The sequence below is a fragment of the Ochotona curzoniae genome, unplaced genomic scaffold (assembly GCF_017591425.1).
Source record: "Ochotona curzoniae isolate NIBS_2020 unplaced genomic scaffold, NIBS_Ocur_1.0 scaffold_3835, whole genome shotgun sequence".
Taxonomy (NCBI): Eukaryota; Metazoa; Chordata; class Mammalia; order Lagomorpha; family Ochotonidae; genus Ochotona; species Ochotona curzoniae.
In genome coordinates, this window is record NW_024467114.1 from 22,003,955 (window position 1) to 22,023,275 (window position 19,321).

At 43.5% G+C, this 19,321-nt stretch overlaps 1 protein-coding gene across 1 annotated transcript in view; it reads right to left on the bottom strand.

The window, feature by feature from the left end:
* Positions 1-19,321, bottom strand: part of BBS9 (Bardet-Biedl syndrome 9) — a 333,069-nt gene that overhangs the window by 65,052 nt on the left and 248,696 nt on the right. The window contains exon 20 of the mRNA XM_040965097.1: positions 18,557-18,739. Within this exon, the coding sequence (XP_040821031.1) occupies positions 18,557-18,739 (183 nt within the window). The remainder of the gene's footprint in view (positions 1-18,556; positions 18,740-19,321) is intronic.

Below are 19,321 nucleotides of genomic sequence, written 5' to 3' on the forward strand. Positions count from 1 at the left end.
ACCCCATATGCATTTACCCAGTGGATTTCAAGGGGAATACATTTCTTCTTGAAAAGAGATAAAGGATTCACAATGAAAAGTCCACAATGTCATGACTGATTCACAAATTACATTCTGTTGTGTTGTTGTATTTTATCAGCTTATACTTGGCCAAGATAAACTGTAGATTACATGTTTTGAAAGGTATATAAATTTTTACAGGATGTTTTCTAGGGTCAGATTATTCCCAAAGAAGAGCCCAAAATGTCGAGCGATTCACTCTGGAGGAGTAAAACAGTATTTTGAGCCTATAATGTAGACCCAAATACCAACTTGTATGACCTTTATGATATCTTGATGAGTTTAAAATCATAGTCAATGCCTTTAATGAAATAAAGCATTGAAAAAGGAAGCCTAACCTTCTCAAGCTATCACTAATAAAATGAGGACAATCACGTGTAAGCTACCAATTCTCATTCTCTCACAGCATTCCTTTCAAATGGAAGTGATCCATTGGGTTTTGGGAGTTCTTTCTCTCTTGGGACTGACAAGCTGTAAAAATGTACTCAACTAAAACTAAACTACAGTGTAGGCTTATTTAACCCTGTGAAAAACTAAGCAAATGGCATCCTAGTGAATGAAAATTTAAAACCTGTTTAACAAAAACACAATCAAACCACCACTACCAACAATAAAAGCATGACTTTCCTAGAGTTGAGCTATAACACAAACAGAACATACAAGTTTGCTTCAAAACAGCCATTCCAGTGTTTTCATTTTTAGCTCTTTGTCAGGAAATTCGCACTTGACCTGTACTACCATCCTGACCAGCCATCAGCAGTCAAAAAAAAAAAAAAAAAAAAGAAAAAGAGGCACAACATGAATGAAATCCCATGGAGACAGTCACCTGAATGGAAAACTGCAAGTTTGCTTTGGGTAAAGGCTTGCAGTCCTAGGAGCTATTTAGAAACAACTTCCCAAAACAAATTAAGATTGGAATATCAAATAGACAATAACTATCTCAAAGGAAAGCTGCCTTTTATAGGCTAACTTTAGGTCATTTGGACAAAATTTCCCACTAGGAAAAATTTCAAAAATCATTTCTTTAATGAAAGAGAACTAAAAAGATAGTACGGTCAAGGGGTCAGCACCATGGCATAGTAGGCTGGGCTCCCACCTGTGGCATCCAAATGCTACTGTGTGTGTCCAAGTTGTTCCACTCCCATCCAGCTCCCTGTTTGTGACCTGAGAAAGTCAGTCAGAGACAGCCCAAAGCCTTGGGACCCTGTACCCACACGGGAGACCCAGAAGAGGCTCGAGGCTCCTGGCTCCTAGCTTTGGATCAGCTCAGCTCTGGCCATTGTGGTGCTTGGGGAGTGAATTAGTAGACAGAAGATCTTCCTCTGTCTTCCTTTTCTCTGTAAATCTGCCTTTCTAATAAAAATAATTTTTTAAAAAATATTAAGGGGATACCCTAAGGAATTACAGAGTGTTACTTCCATGCTATTATTCTTTCTTATGAGAGTGCTCTCCAAAGTTGATCCTTTCTAAGTTGGTACCTACAATTAACAACAGCATAAAGACTAACAACTGTTAAGGACGTGTTAAATGCTAAGCAAGTATGCTAGCAAGTGGACAAATGCTATCGCAGTCCACCGTCTCCACTGCCCTACTTATGAGGCTCTAGGTGCAACTTGCTTCACCAGGAACCATACAGTTATTACCAGTGGGAACAGCAATGGGATCCTAGACAGTATGGCACTGAACCCATGCTCTTGGCCACTACACGGCAAGCATGCCCTTCCCATTTCATTCTACGGATCTTTCAACTTAATGTCACTACAGCTGCTTAGCTCCTCCTATGAAATACTGAGCATTAGAAATTACTTCCCCTAAAAACACTTATCAGCACCATCAGTCACAGGACAAAAACTGACATCGGCTTCTCTGTCCACGAGAATCACCTGCATGTGATCATGTGCGATTGCACTGCGCAACTTAAGACCAACCCTGATCTGGGTCAATTCGGTTGAATCAAATTTTTCTCAGAAGCTTTTAGCCCCTACACAGATGTCTCTGCAACCAATCTCCAGGAGTGGTCTTTGCACACCACGGTCCTTTAAGAACACAAAAGTCAAGGGATTTGACTCTGATGTGAGTCTGAATTACAGATGCTCATTGCAGGCATCTCACTGAGAGCACATGGAGCTGCCATTCTACTCTCCGATCGTAAGACACACGTGGGTCACAGCTTCCAAGTACCTGTGTACCGGAGTTAGGAAAGCGTCAGTGATGCCTAGGGTAAGAGAAGACTGCACGTGAATAAATCAAAAGCACCAACCTGCCTCCTCCAATGCTGTTTCTTCAGAATCTCAAAGAACAGGGAAATCCAATCGGGGCGGGGTTGCGGGGGAGAGGGCAGGAAGGGATGGGGTCCAAAAATACATCAAACCACTGATTTAAGTGTAAAGTAATGCAGGAGCCTTATTCTGCTGTTTTTCTCTTTTCCCTTTAATTAGCTTGGATTTTTTTTCAGGCCCACCAGGAGCCTCACTATTTTGGGATGTGGCTGTCTACTTCTCTTTTGATCAAGGGCCGTCAATGGTTATAGAACAGCTATAGGAATGTCCACATATCTGATGCCTGCTTGGGCTTTCTTCAAGCAGGATTCATGTTTGGAAAAAAAAATATGAATGGTATATGAAATGCTTGAGCATTATACAATGTCAGTGTCATTTTTCATGGAGATTCAACTAAGAAAGAAGAGCAGTGCAAGTCTCAAAGCTGTACAGTAATTACGAGGTAACAATTGTCAAGGATCTGTACTGAGGCCTAATTTAAAGGTCTTTGTCAGTTACATCAAGCACTAGTTTATTCTTTTACGCTCCGTTCTTTTTGTGTGTGTGTTTTGATACAGTTTAGTTGGCACCAAGGTATTCCTTTTCCCTCCAAAGTACCCTCCTTTCCTCTCTCTTCTCCCCTCCAGTCTTTAAGATTTATTTATTCTTATTGAAAAGGCAGATATACAAAGAGGAGAAGAGACAGGAAGATCTTTTGTCCACTGATTCACTCCCCAAGCGGCTGCAACGGCCAGAACTGTGCCAATCTGGAGCTAGGAGCCTCTTCTGGGTTTTCACAGGAATGCAGGGTTCCAAGGGTTTGGGCCGTACTCAACTGCCTTCCCAGGCCACAAGCAAGAGGTGGACTGGAACCAGCCCATATGGGATCCCGGCGTGTGAAAGGCAAGGACTTCAGCCTCTAGGTTACCCCACCGGGTCCTTCCCCTCCAGTCTTATACTGAATGTCTTTCCTGAGTTTTCCCAAGTCCATCATTCTGCCACTGGGGTGTTTCTCGTCAATGTAGGAGATTGCCAGTCACCTCAAGGTGAGCCCATCTTTGTAGTGCATGCATGTGGACTTCTGTCTCCACCTGTGAACATGTTCATTTCTGCTACATTTCCATGATGTATCTCCACTAACTTTAATCTGTAGTCATTTATTTAAAATATTCATTTAATGCCAACTGGTATAAGACATTTTACTAAACACTGAGTTTAAAAAGCAAAAAGGGTGACTCAGATATGAATCCTACCCTCAAATAGTTTACAGTCAGGTAACAAGAACATACAAACATTGATGACACAGAAAATGGAACATACTTAGAAATTCAGATGAGTTAGCAACATCGTTTAGCTTCTCTTCCTAGAATCACATCAAGAATGACTTATCAAATGTAAATTATCCAAGGCAGAGACATCTGTCCCCTTGTCTAGCACCATGTAACTTCCCATCAATTTGGGTTTAGTATTAGATAAGGCAAACCACATGTTAATTAATTCATCTGTGTATTCCACTAGCCAATTCAGCACTTAGGCATTCCCGAACAGAAAACTCAAATGTCTAAGTATTCTTTCTGAAGTAGTCAAAGCAAGAAAGAGTAAAATCTTGATATGATCCCCTGGCCCAAAGTTCTCCCCGTGAGCCTCACTGATGGGGGCTCCAGCCACAGGGGTTCCAATCCCACCTCTGGTTTCTAGAGCTGTGACCCTGCGTGTGTTTCCCCACCTGTACATTGGGACTGATGGCCTTCGAATGATAGGATACAAGTACTTTACATGAGAACTGATACAAGAAGTGCTCATGGGAACTGAAGGAGCGAGATGGAGCAGCCAGGGAAGGCTACGCCTTTAAGGAGTTACAACTCCAGACAACCAGGGTATAATCCGGTTCGAAAATTCTGGTAGATGGTGTGTAAATACCTCAGATCTCCATTACCGGGCTGGGGGGAGGGAGAATAAGGAAGCTGGGTCTTAATCTACCAAATCCCATCAGTCACTGACTGAGCACAGCAGCCGTACAGCCTTTGCCAAAAGAGCCTGTAGGCAAGAAGCTGCAGGTGGGCATCAGGTGGATGGAAGAGCTATGCATAAGGCACTCGCAGAACCTGCCACAAGCCTCCGTGCTTCCAACGGGCAGTGAGCTTTGGGAAAAAAAAACAGGAAAAGTGCCTCATCCATGCCTCGCATCTATGTTAATGTTGAATGACACTGCCAATTGTGGGAGAAAGGTCTAGATGGTGGGAGTGTGTATTTAACTCCTTTACAAAAGAGAAGTCTTCTAGTTAGTGAGGCTTATTGGTCTTGGTTCTGAGACTGCTAAACACTATGTGGCAATGTTTACGACCTCGAATTCGGTCCCCAGGGCTTAAAAAGCAACTGCCATGCTGTTTCATCACAAGAATCAGATTCTATTTCTGAGGAAGCTGCAGAGTGTCACCAACCCCAGAGCAGAAAAGCAAGCACATTCCATCTTGCACTATCACAGGTTCCATCTGTGAATTCCGACTCCCTGCGGGGGGAGAGAAATCTGTGGTCCAGGGCTTTTCACAAACTACACATCAGTGGGATCTAAACTTGGAATTCATAACTGCACTGAGCAATCTGCCAGATTAAAAAGGATGGCAGCACAGACTCAACCCTCACCGCGTCTCACGCCTTATTTGCGGCTTTCTCTTCAAAAATCAACACGTGGTAAATGAGCATGCTGCTGGGCAGGGATGCCTGCTCCAAGATGAAAAATCCAGGCCTTGGCTTTTTCTCTAACTTTCTGTCTGCCTCCTTCTCCCAAGCCCTTCAAACCACTCACTTCTGTTAATTTAAAACTCTCTTCCTCTGTGCTTTACATTGATGCTCCTGCAGCCGACGGGCATTTCTCCACACAGTTCCTCACCTATGAAGCAGGGATGTGTCACACTCAGCCATGTTGTGGTGGTCACTGCCTGTGGCCGCACTCCTTCCACTGACTGATAACATTCCTACTCCCCTGCTGAATTAACTGCAGCTTAAAATCTCTCTTAAATTACAATGTGGCACATCACTGAACCAAAAAGCTATTGTGTGTGCAGACAAGCAGAGAGATGGAGCCATTGGAAGGATAAACTTGAGATTAGTGAAACACACCTTTGTGTCTGAAGAATGGCAACAACCTTGTGTTTTGTTGCAAGGTATAAGCTATATGCCTTCCAGGAAGTAAGACAAAAAGATCCTTCACAGGAAAAAAGAAAACTATAGCATGTATTGTTACTGAAATACATGCACATATTCTTTCCAAGCAATATAACTGACATCAGGAAAAGCTGTCAGATCTCCGGAATCCATGAGGTCCCGCTAATTAATGCATCATGCAGAGCTATTGTTGGAGCAGTAAACACCAATTTACCTAAAATTTCCTGCTGATTTTGAGTAGAAGTGGCTTCATTTCCAGCAATTTGTGATTCAACTGAACAGGGGAAAAAATGTGAAGCTCTACCTTCAGTCGAGAGGGAGAACTTTCAGAATGGATAGATATTAAGACTGAGAAGGGATAGCAGGAGGGTAGCAGTGGCAGGTTTCCAATGACTGCTGTTAACTACACTCTTCCTGGCTGGAGAAGCACAGAGGGCAGTGACCTGTGGTTTAAAGGTGATTTAAGACAATCAAATTTGGAAGTGAAGACATTACTGGGATATCCTAGTCAACTTCTATTGCTTATCCATTTCTTCTTACCTAAGCCCAAGGGAAATCTAGGATAAAAATTCACATAAATAGGGCCCGGCACGGTGGCGCAAGTGGTTAAAGGTCCTCGCCTAGCATGCCCGGGATCCCATATGGGCGCCAGTTCTAATCCCGGAAGCCCCGCTTCCCTTCCAGCTCCCTGCCTGTGGCCTGGGAAAGCAGTCGAGGACGGCCCAAGGCTTTGGGAACCTGCACCCGCGAGGGAGACCCGGAGGAGGCTCCTGGCTTCGGATCGGCATAGTATCGGCCCGTTGCGCTCACTTGGGGAGTGAATCATCGGACGGAAGATCTTCCTCTCTGTCTCTCCTCTGTGTATATCCGCCTTTCCAATGAAAAAATAATAAAAATAAATCTTTAAAAAAAAAAATTCACATAAATATTTGGAGAGGAGCTCAATCATTTTTTAAAGTTGTGATTTAAAAAGTCACTGTGTAGGGCCCGGCATGGTGGTGCAGTGGTTAAGGTCCTCGCCTTGCACACCCAGGATCCCATATGGGCGCCGGTTCTATCCCGGAAGCCCCCGCTTCCCATCCAGCTCCCTGTCTGTGGCCCGGGAAAGCAGTTGAGGACGGCCCAAAGCTTTGAGACCCTGCACCCAAGTGGGAGACCTGGAAGAGGCTCCTGACTTCGGATCAGCATAGCATTGGCCGTTGCGCTCACTTGGGGAGTGAATCATTGGATGGAAGATCTTCCTCTGTCTCTCCTCTCTGTATATCCGCCTTTCCAATAAAAATTTAAAAAAAAAAAAGTCACTGTGTAATAGTTCATTGAGACTTAGTACAAAGTGACAGCAAGCTGAACTCGAATCCCAATAACCCTGTTCGCCGCTGTTCACAGCACAGCCTGTCCCTGCAGTGTGGACCAGCTCACCCCATACAAGCACAGTGCTCAGACAGCATCCGGAGCAATTGTTCCAAAGGGATCTGAACCCCATCTGACACAAAGCCCTAATTAATATAATACAGCTTATGTTTTCCAACTATCAGTTTTTAGCTTGCTTTCGGCATTTCATAGTTATATTTCAATACTGGGTCCAATAGTAGGTTTAGTTTTATGGCCTGCATTTCCTTAGAAGACTCTTCTGGAAAGATCAGAAATAGGACGGACTATTTTACTATGTGCTTGTCAGCATCATTTTTACTACCTTTGGCTAAATCCGTAAGGATAAATGTTTCCCCTTGCATATATTCATTCCTGACTTGACTGGACATTTTTGTGTTTCCTGATTAGAATTAGGGAGTCAGGAGTGAATGTGTGTGTGTGTGTGTGTGTGTGTGTGTACACACATGTGGGGGAGATGTGGTATAATCTAGGAATCAATGTATCTGTATCTTTAACATCTCTACAGTAGAAACCAAGTTTTCCCTCTTATATTACCCCCAAAATATCTGAGATGGCTTATAAAACAGGCATATAAAATGGAGGCAGTATGATTCCTTTTCAGAAAATTAGAAAATGCAGATGCTGAAAGAACTATGAGACATGATGAAAATAACTGAATTAAAAAAAAAAATGGAGTGAGGCATTTAGTACAGCAGTTAAGACAGCAAATGAGATTCCACATCCCACATTGGAGTGCCTAGTCTGAGTCCAACTCTGTTTCCCACGCAACTTCTACGAATGTCTACCTGGGAAGGCAGCCCAGGATAGTTCAAGTACCTGGGACCTTGTTCCCCACTGGGAGACCCAGTTGAGATCCTGATGCCTGGCTTCAGCCTGACTCTACCCGGGCTTGCTCGCTCTCTAGTTTTTATATATATGATAATTTACATTTACAGAAAATCTTTGCATTTCTCCCCCATCTCTCTGGCCTTCCAAATGAAACAAAAATATAAGGTTTTTTTTTTTTTAAGGGAAGGAACTGCAGTGTCAAGCAGCCTCCAGATGAACATTTATATGACTTTAAGCCTAACTGCTTTAAGTCAATGAATATGAGAAAGAATTTTGTCCTTACAGTTATCAGAACATTGAGGCATGTATATGTGAAATTTTTAGAGTATAGAGGGCACTTGGGTTGGCCCGCATGTGTGCCATGTGCTCCTGGGCTCGGGGACTGTAGACTGACCAGGGAAAGGGTCAAAGGGACGTATGGGAGGGAGGACCCCTGAGGGAGTATGTCACAGGTGAGCAACGACTGCTGATGGACTTCCATTGACAAGACCACTGCACTTGCAGGTAAGTGAAGATAAAGACCAAATGGTTTCAAAGGGAGAAGTTGGAGGACGTTGATGGGTCACACAGGTGTACCAGCCCACATAGGATACCTGAGCCAGACAGCACAAGTTACTGCCTAATTTACTCACTGGCACACACTAAAGCAGGAACAGACACCGAACATGGTCAGAGAACCACTGGCACATGTGTGATCTATGGCAGGGAACAGGTCTGGTTAGGGAGCTAAGGGGATGCCCTGGCTGGATTGCGGTTCCAGCAGTGAGTGCCTGGGCCAGAATGGAGCAGCAACTTGGGCTGCACATGACTTGTATTCCTCGGCACAGGTGTGGAATGACTGAGGTATGCCAGACTGGGCTAGATTCCAAAACCCACTGGTGCTCATGAAAGCCAGGGTGAATACAGGACAGGCTAGGCCAGGTCTCAGCACCCGCTGAACCACACAGGAACTATGCCTGGGCATGAATAAGGAATGGCTGGGCTGTAGCACCCAACAGTAAGAGCCAAAATGGATGTTGTCTGGTTGGGCAAGTCCATGGTTCCTGCTAGGACAGGAGGTAGATAGAGAGGCTGGGCAAGATCTGTCACTGGGAGGTAACCTGAGAGAGGAGATTGGGGAACTCCCTTATCAGGATGCAGTCTCAGCAGGTGAGCACAAGAACCAAGGCTGGGAGCAACCCAGACCAGCCCAGGTTATGGTTCTGCTGGCACACGTGGAGGTCACATCTGAGAGCAGGTCAGGCTGGGTCAGTTCATAGCACCCACTGTCAGATGTGAAAACCAGGACGCGATGCAGGACAGGGCGGTATCAGCCACAACACCAGCCAGTTTACATCAGGACCAGGACTAGGGGCTGGCTGGGCTGGGCTGGGCTAGGGTGTAGCACCCACCAGCAAGAGCTGGAACTGGGAGTAGACTGGGCTGGCCCAGGCTTCAGCACCCTCTGGCTAATGCCAATGTGAGGAGGGCCATGCCAAACGGTGCCACAGTACCCACCAGTGCAAGACCAGTGAAGGGTGGGGTGGGGCTGTGGGAGGCTCCTCAGTTGAACCATTGCCCCTACTAGTGAGCATAAAAAATGGAACCGGGGCGGACCAGGCAAGGCAGTCTGGTTGAGCTTTGCCGCAGCATCAGCTGGAAGTGTATTCCTATCAGAAAGTCTGAGAACCAGAGCTGGGAGCGGGACTGGCTAGATAGGAGGTAGGACCCATTGGCATGACAGCAGGCTGGAAAACTGGGCAGCTGTGTTGAGCTAGGCTTCTATACCCACTGACATGTAGAAAAGTTGAATGAGCCATGGACAGATTTAACCAGTCTGCTACACATACTGGCAAAAACAGGAATCAGCACTGGGGGTGGGCTTACTGGGGGCGGGGCACTGGGGGTTGCTCCAACTAGGCTGTAGTTCCCACTGGTGTACGTGAGGGCCAATCATGTGGTGGGCAAGGTTGGGCTGGGTGAAGAGAGAGCTGGTGACAGAACTGACCCAGCAATGCAAACTACCAATGGGGGCATAGTCTGAAGTGGGTGATGGATAGAGACGGACCATGTAATGGTAAGCACACACGAAAATCAGGTCTAGCATCACTTCAGATGAGGTTTCTCTGGGAATAGCCCCATAGAATCGCTGGACTCAGAACTCCAACCATGGGGAGAATCACAGGAGCTGTGATCTGACCATGAAATACATGTGCCAGAACTGGGCCTTCTCAGTGGCTCAGACAGTGCAGTGGATGGCATACCCAGATCCACACAGAGTATAAGGCAGTCCAATTAGGGCCTGCAGAGGACATCTGGTACCATAGCAAAAGAAAAAAGGCAAAACAAATTGATCAATTACTCTAGCCAAGTGTTGACAGCAAATATTTGGATGAATGGAGACTAAGGTGGACTACGTCAGCCAAACGACCTTGGAAGATTTACTCATCCTTGGATTGGCAAAATCGACAGCATTCCAGAACTATCAAAACCACCTGAGCAGAACCCTTAGAGTAGCTTCACATCAGGGACCTTGGGATGACATTGGGTGGCCATTCCCCATCCCCGGGTACTAAGGCAGTTGGGAGGCTGGGTGCAGCTCCTCCCTTTTTCTCCCCTTCCTCCCAAATACAGAAAGATGAAAAAGAAAATTAAGAATGGTCTCACCCAGTTTCCCCTAATCCTTGACCCTTCCCACCCTAACCAACTATATAAACATAATCAAAAATAAAATTAAATAAGAAATTTTGGAGTACATAATGGGAGCTACATGGAGCCGCACCCGCACGTGCAATTCACAAGATGGAAGCTATAATAAAGAAGACATAGAAACTGACCCGCTCTAAAGTAGATGTGGGAATGAGTAGGGGAATGTTACTTGAATACAGAAAAAGCTGGTTTGATTGAAAGAGGCATTTCTATGGTAATTCAGCTGTCCTTGAATGATATGGGGAAGTTGGAGCATTACACGCTAAAGAAACATTTCAGAGATGAGAGATGGTGGAGCAAATACAATGATGGTGGCAAATGCCTGGCACCAGAGGGCATTTCAAACGCAGGGGACAAGATGGTCACGGGAGGTGTGGCGACAGCAGCTACAGGATAGGAAAGCAGTGGCCACCGAGTCCAGCAGAGGTCTGCAGGGCACGCCACTGCAGACACGTGGACCTGGAGGCTGCTTTGCATGCTTCCCCAGCAGGCCAGGTGGAAAAACACGGCCTCTGTCAAGGGGGTTCCCCAAAACATTTCCACATCAACACCTGGAGGCCACAGTGGAGGGCTGCACGTGGAGATGCAGGCAGGCCTAGAGCTGTGTGTGGCTATGGATCAGGACAGTGAGCTGGTTTTACAACAAAGTCCTCAACTTCTACCTACATGTCCTAGGTCACAGAAACATCAAACCAACTCCCACCCTTTTTTGTGATCAATCAACTCACGCTGAGTAGGGTAAAGGTGTCAAAGGAAACTACGCTGACACACATTGGCTTCTAAGCAGGAATCTAACTGGGGAGCATTCCAAAGAGGAGGTGCCCCATCACTTCTGTTCTATTTCAATCTCATCTGCCTCACAGAGGAGTTGAAGAAGCACTGAGAGCAGTGATGCCTCAACTCTTTGCTCACTGCTTCAGTTCCTTTCATTGAAGCTGTGCAAATGTGCCTGTTAAAGCAGGATTTCCTCATGCTACGTACAGGAGGAAAGTTCAGGAATTACACATCACAATGTGCACATTTTATACCGCTGAGCTCCTATGCTGAAGCATTCCAATAATTTCAAGTTTCCAAACAGCAAGCATGTCATCAGAAAAGCCCCGGGTTATGTGACATGCAACCCTGACAGGGTAGAATATTACTCAGTTTAAATAATACCAGTTGCATTTAACTGGCAGCGACATGGGGTATGTGGCCCTTGTGAATGTGAAACTAATTCTTCTGTGTTTATTCTGCTCGCTAAGATCATGGGAATTACTGAACTATTTACTTTCTGCTCTGGGTTCCCATAGACAGTTGCAATTGTGATGCTACTTAAACAGTCATAAAGGCAGAATGTATGCAGCTACAGACTTCCTCCTTTTGTTTGCCTTTGAAGAGGAGGTCATTAATAACAGCAATGATTAGCCCTCTTGGTCATCACTCAATGCAGACAGCAAGCACAATGGCCTTTACATCAAACCTGACCTGTGACGTTGAGCTCTTTAAATCCTGTAAGTGAGCCCTGATAAGTCCCTTTACACAAAAGGATTTCCATTATAAACATCTGTTTTCTCACATGAACCATGTTGAACAGGTTAAAATAAACTTATTTTTAACATCAGTATGTAAAAGGAATAATCAATCAAAAAGGGGGGGTATGAGGAAAATCTTTCCACACTGACATGCACTTCCATCCTACACTTTCCCAAGGAATTTGAAAACCCTGGAGAAGGTAATTATTAAGCTCTCTAGAACACAAGGAAACTTCTTTTATGAAACGTAGATCATATCTAATTAAGATACTGAACAAGTCTTCCAAAGAGAAAGACAAAGGCAAAAACATCATGCCATGTGCCAGTATCTTTCCAATTCTAGGATTCTCCATAACACATTCCAAAAGTAGCACTGCTGCTATTTGCATCAGGGTTTCCTCTAGACACAGGTCAACACAAACGAACCTTAGAATGGGAACCTAACATGGCCCTTCTAGAAATATCAATACAGCTCCTTCCTGCTCACTTTGCATCTGCTGAATTCAGACTCCTGGTCACTCCAGGTGGTTATGATAACAAGCAGCAGGCCTGCACTGGCACAGGGAAGGGCAGAGGGGATTCACCCACAGAACAACCCCAAGGGATAGCGACTACCTCAACTGCTGCTTCATTCAAAGGGAATCTGAGGTCACGGTCAGGCTCAACAGGAAAGAATCCATGACTCCAATGTCTAGAAAGGCCATGCCAAGGGGGAGCAGCTGCATTTGTGCCAGTGTCTTGTCTCACGCTTTCTATAGATCCATAAATCTTCCCAGAGAAGTTTCCTGATTTCCTGGCATGATGTCTGGCTATCATTGTTCCTAGGATACCAAAATAATGGCTGCTGATGCAAACACTATGGCATAACTGAATGCCAGATCCTGTCCTACTTTACTAAGACATGCAGGCTGCTGGCATGGTGGGACATCAGATTATGCCTTTGCCTCTGGCACCTGAATCCCATGTGGGCACTGGTCCGAGTCCCAGCTGCTTCATTTCCCATCCAACACTATGTTGATGAGAAAGCAGTGGAGGCTGGCCCAAATCTTTGGGTCTCTGCATCAAAGTAGGAGATCCGGAGGAAGCTTTGGATCGGCTCAGCTCGGTCTGCTGCAGTCATCTGACAAGTGACCCAGCAGATCAAAGTTCTGTTTCTCCTCTCTATTTTTATTAGAAAGGTGGAGTTAAATTTTTGTAAAGTGTCATGCAGAATTTGTTAACCGACAAACCTTTATTCTCTTCACAACCAACAGTGCTACACAGTGGAACACGCAGAACAACGGAGTTATTGTAACCTGGATTGACTGGGGGGCTGCTCATCATGTAGAATACAAAACAGCTGAAATAAGGCCAGTGAGATTTTACCGTGAATTTTATTTCACTATATAAATAGGTATAGCCTGTAGCAGATGGCTAATGTAAGAGGTAGTCTGGGACTAGAATGTTTGCTTTCAATGTTGATATACAACTACAAAGGATGGATCTATTTACTGAGTTATATCAAGTATAATATCACCTAAAACATAGTAGGTACTTAATAGCCACTGAACAAATGGCTAGATTACAAGGCTCACTCATGCACTGCTTTGCATCCTTTGATGTCTGTGCAGCATCATGGGAAGGAGACACGGAGTATCACAGTACCCTTGGACTCCTTATCCTTGGTAAGCAACATTCTCCACAGAACTTCAAGGAGATCCAGGACCAACAGAAGCTTCCTTAAATCCTGCCCTGAGAATTTGAACTACTCTGAAAAAAGCTTCAATTCTTAGCCGGGAAGATATAAAAAATTAATTTATAAAGTCCCTATTAGACACTCTGGAGGAATATTATTTTGGGCAAAACATTTTTATCATCACAGGAAGATGGTAGGGATAAAATCAGATTATGAAACCCACTGATGGAACTGAGTTTAAGAGCTTATCTCTTCTTGGAGATACCAAACAGAACATTTAATGTTTTTGTTAAAGGAAAATGGGGATGTTGCTATAAAAGACATCTGGCATATATATATATATATATATATATATACACACACACACACGTCTTTCAGCACCTTAAAAAATTATGAATAGTTCACAATACCAGCATTTGCTTGCCCCCAAGTAGTATTGAGAAGTGACAAAAATGGAACAGCATTACTGAAGAGAGAAATCAAAGAAAACTACGATGAATTCTGTTCCAAATGTGATTTTTTTTAACAAGATATTCATAACATGGTGCAACAAATGATACTTTTCATTAGCAACAGTAAATCCTAAATACTTTTGCTTCGGGAGCTTGATGCCACTGGGGAGAGAACGCTTTAGCACTCACCATTGCATTTAGCGTGCCTTATGGCACATGCCATCTAACACCACCACAGCAAGTCATTAGGCGGAACCATTTGAAACGTAAATACAACATCCCCTAGCACTTCCTTCTACCCCCTATTACTTGTAGGGACTTCTGACCTTGAGCTGAGAGTCTTCTCTGAAAATGTTGTCCACATGTCTGAAAGTTTCCTCCCCGACACATGTACTCTGCCATCCACCCTCAACCAAGCCATCTAAATTACATTCAGATTTTTGTGGTATCATAATAACTTCAATATGGGGTATATTTTCAACATTCTGGTAAGAGATGCCTTTCTTCCCTGCCTCACCCTCTCTCCAAGTTATTTCAGGTTTGCATATTTCATTTTCGCATCTCAGTGGGATACCCATCACATAACATTTATTTGTGAGGTCTAAAGGCATAAAGTGGGGGATTGTGAACTAGCATGTCAAAACCACACACCGTATGTGTATGTCTCAAAGAATGAGAAAGGATTCCTTCAAGACTATAAGCGGTCTCAACAGCCTAAGTCCAAAGCGAATACCACAACCTAATTAAAGATGAAGAGCATAACAAGTGGTATTAAAATGTCTTTTTGGATTCATTCTTCTCCAAGTTATGTTTTTATCAAATGTCTTGTCTCATTAATGACCCCAATAGACATAATGAGAACCCACACCTGCTAAAACCGATTCAAAGACGGTCGGAAGAACGCTTTTCTGTGCGTGTTGGAAGGATCCACAGGCAAGACAGAAAGCTACAAAGACCATTAACCTGCCCTTGGGGACAAATAGACTAACAGACTCCCCAAAGAGGCAGAGCTTCTTGGTGGGAAATACCATAATCTCATAGGAATCGATTCCTGCATTTAGAACTTTTCTTCCTGGGAAGGCGGTTCTTTCAGTCTAACTATTACTTCAGGCTCAACCTAGTGAGCATTTGTGTTGTGTACCCTCAGAGAGCACTTGTGTTGAGAAAAGTCGCCTGTCTGGCTGAATGTTTCACTGCTGCCATCTTGAAATTTCTAATGGTTTCCTTTGGACTTGTAAGTTTGAAGGTGCAACAAAGCACGTGCATGCAAAAGGAAGATGATTTTTGCAGTATGCACGGCTCCTTTCACATACTAACCCCGTAAGCCCAGATGTCACATGGTCCCATGATGACAGATGGGAGACATGAGCAAGTACAAGAAAGGTGTGCCACGTTGGGACTGACTGAGGGGGACACTTCCCTGGCAGGCTTTCCAGAAACCAGAACTGGTTTTGAAAAAATAAAGCAATCGAAACAGAACATAAATGACTAACCAAGCCCATTAAAGCCTTTCACAGTCCTGTTTCTTCTGTGTATGACTCAATCATTGACACTGAAAATAACGCAGAAGGAAAAGGAAAGACAAAATGACACATGGGGTGTTTTTTTTTTTCCTTTCCGTTCTTCCTTGCTCATCGATAAAGTGAAAGTAGAGTGTGAAGGTTAACAGAACATGAAGTCTAAGTCTTACAATTCTGAAGTTCTGGAACAACAAACTACATGTGCATGGACAAGCCACAAAATACAAAGTGTGTAATTTTGTTCACTCTGCATGAGTTTAGTGTTCTTTTTCAAGTGGAAGTGCACATTATAAATGGAAAAATTTACACTAACTGCTTATAGTTTTTCTTTACTTAGAATGGCATTAAATAAAGCACATCATGACAAGTGGAGAGAAAGTCTGCAATAAAAGAGAAATGCTTGGGCCTAGCGCAATGGTTCAGTTGCTAAATCCTCAGCTTGCACACACCCTATATGGATGTAAGTGTCCTGGCTGCTCCTTCTAGCTCCCTGCTTGTGACCTGGGAAAGCAGTTGAGGATGGTCCAGAGCATTGAGATGCTGCACCTACCTAGGAGACCTGGAAGAGACTCTGGGCTCCTGGCTTTGGGATCAGTGCAGTTCTGGCCATTGCAGCCACTTGGGTACTGAACCAGCAGATGAAAGATCTTTCTTTCTGTCTCTGCTTTTCTCTGTGAATCTGCCTTTCCAGTAAAAAATATATATATATATATATTGTAAAGAGAAAAAAAACTTATCCATAGAGGAAATATCCAAAGTCTTAAGTGAATACCTGGTAGCACAGAGATCCCCAACCCCTAAAGATCCTGTGCTTTTTCATATACAAATCTAGGATAAAGTTCACTTGATAAAGTAGACACAGAAAGAGAAAACAATAATCTATCAGGAAAGAGAACAATTGTAACAATATATCATAAAACTTAAGGGAGTATAGTTTTCCTTTCTTGAAAAAGTCAAGACAAGTGCCAGTATCTGAGGACTACGATTGACCATGGTTTACAGACTGCAGAAGTCAATTCACAGAAAAGGAGGATAGCTACTGTACTTAACAACACTTCAGCACTCTCATCCCATTTGATGGAACAAAAGGTCTGCATTTTCATTTCACATTAGACACTGCAAATTATGTAGCTGGCCCTGCCATGCTTCCTGCCGCTACTGATCACACCCACTGCCTCTGCTCTGTCTGGTCACCATTTGTTAGCCTTGTCCATTTTCTCCATTCGTCCATCCAACAGTTTCTGGCTGTGTTGTGCTCGGGCGAGGCACCAAGTTCTGAGCATACGAACAGGAATAAATGCCAGCCTCGCCCTCAAGTATAGACAGGACAGACTAAGCCATGCAGAGGAAATACCAACCTTGCAGAACCCGAGCAAGAACAAGTGGTAATGCATGGAAAAGGTACAGGCCACTTCCAATACTCATTGCTAACCTGCAGTACTCTAGGCAGTGACCTCATCGAGTTCCTATCCAAATTAAAGTAGACCTTTTCATCACTTCCCTCTTACAGCTACAAAGGAGAAATACTAGAAATAAAGAGCCTAGACCGCGGTGAACATTAAGTGATACAACCAGGAAGTACTGGGGGGTAGTGAGGAGTGAAGAGGAGCTTTGAGCCTTTTCAGTTTTAAACCACTAAATCTGAGTTCACAAGCTATCATCTGAGTAACACACCATGTAACTATAACCATCACAATCTATTTTCCAACATTGCAGTTAACTAGCTCCTTTTCCACTTTCTCAATGGTCAGATTTAGTTGTCATTTTATTTTTGTTAATCTCTTATTTGCCACTGACACACATTCTGTTTTTTCTATTTAGCATTGTTAAGCTTAAAGCATGAAGCACAATTTCTTGCCATTGTGCTTCTTCTACATCTACCACTCTTCAGGAAGCATAATTCATCTGATACAATTTGTGAATTTCAAAATTAGGCTCTTGACTCTGCTCACTGACATCCAAGGAAGTGGTTAGAAATGTGTCCTCTGGGAGCAGACAAATGCTAGCTCTACTGTCCATGGGGTTTCAGAAAAGGACTAAACTGTCAGAGCTCAAGTTTTCCCATATACAACATAAAACAGAACCTTGACTGTCTGACAAGGCCATGTTTAAGACTCAATTAGATAATTACTACGAAACACTTAAAATAGCACCTGGGAGCCAGTGAGCTATTAAAAATACACACCACTACCACCATCACCTACACTACCACTACTTTTAGTAATACTATTTTAGGATCATGTTCTCACATCTTGTTTTAAAAATTCATTTGAAGTGATCTTTCTCTGAAATCCACCAAAAAAACTAAATTGAAGGGTCTCAATTTCCAAGATACGCTTTATTTCTTTTTAAGTAAAAGCACATAAAACATCCCTAAGTATGACACCTGGTAAAATATACCTTATGGGTTCGAAGATTAGAGATGTTTTTATTTACACAATTTTTTGTTATAACTCCAAATACCAAACTTCTTTTTCCTCCACTCCCTGAGCCCCCTGCCACCCCAAGCTTTTCATCCTACATGGCCAATTCCAGAGTAAAAGTTTATGAACTATACAAACTATTCCTGTCATTTTTACCATGGCTCCCTCAGTTCTAACTTTTGAAATGACTTAAATTTAAGAATGTCGAGCAAGTTAAAATGGCTTAACTGTTTTCTCTGGTGGAAAGGGAAAGAAGTAGCTACTCTGAAGGTTTGTCCCATCACTCAGTGGAACAAAGCACTGTTTCCCTGGTGTCCCAGGAATCGAAGGGCATATAAAAAAAATAGAGCAGATTGTACATTAAATGGACATTAAATGGGACTACATACCTAATTTAAAAACAGCTTCAACAACAATGAAGCCTTCATTTAATATTTTCTTATGATTTAAGATAGTAATTGGGTAACACTAAGCTTTCACTTGATAACCTTAGAAAACATGATAGCCGTGGGATACCTTTTCATAACCCAGACCTTTACAGTAAGCCCAGCCATGTCCACTGTGGGCCGGTTGGTCCTTACCAGTTCCTGCGTGTCTTCCTGCAGTGGCAGGAACGCTGCCTCCAGGATCGCCATCTGCTCAGCACTGAGTTTCTGCCACAGCCCGATGAGCAGAATCACCAAGTGGGTGGCACTTTTCAACCTGGTGAACAACTGCGACAGATTGCCTTGGTTTTCCTCAATGGCGTCTGCTAAAGCCATCACCTGCAAAAATTAGAATCTTCAGTTAGGGCTGATCTCATAAGCCTTGAAGCCCTCCACCAATCACACTTGGCACGGTTCTGTTTTCCTTTCAAACAACTTGATGAACTTTGTCTTCCCCAAGCACAGACTAGGTTGAGTAAGAAAACAGTGATCTTTCATCTGCTCCCTTCTTGCTTTAAGGAACAAAAACAAAAAACAAAATGCCCAAAGTAATTCCAAATCCGTACGGATAGGGGATGAAAATATCTGAAATTCGTTTAATGGAGCCATTGTTCGGGGTCTTCTTCCTCCATACATGCTAATGTAGGTAGCTTAATAAAGTTATTACAATCTTTATTATCAGCCACAGATTACTCAAAATATTCTCATTGAAGTAATTGCATTTGCTTTGAATTTGAAATTGTAATGTCATTACATCATCAGAAAACAGCTGGCTTTTCTGATACTCAGATACATATGTTCAATGTCACTGGGATATCCGCTAGTCCAGATTAATAGCTAAAAGAGCAGATAATGTTAAACGTTCGACCTGTTAAGCAATACCACTTTTAACACAAATGTCAAGCACTAGCCCAGAGAGAC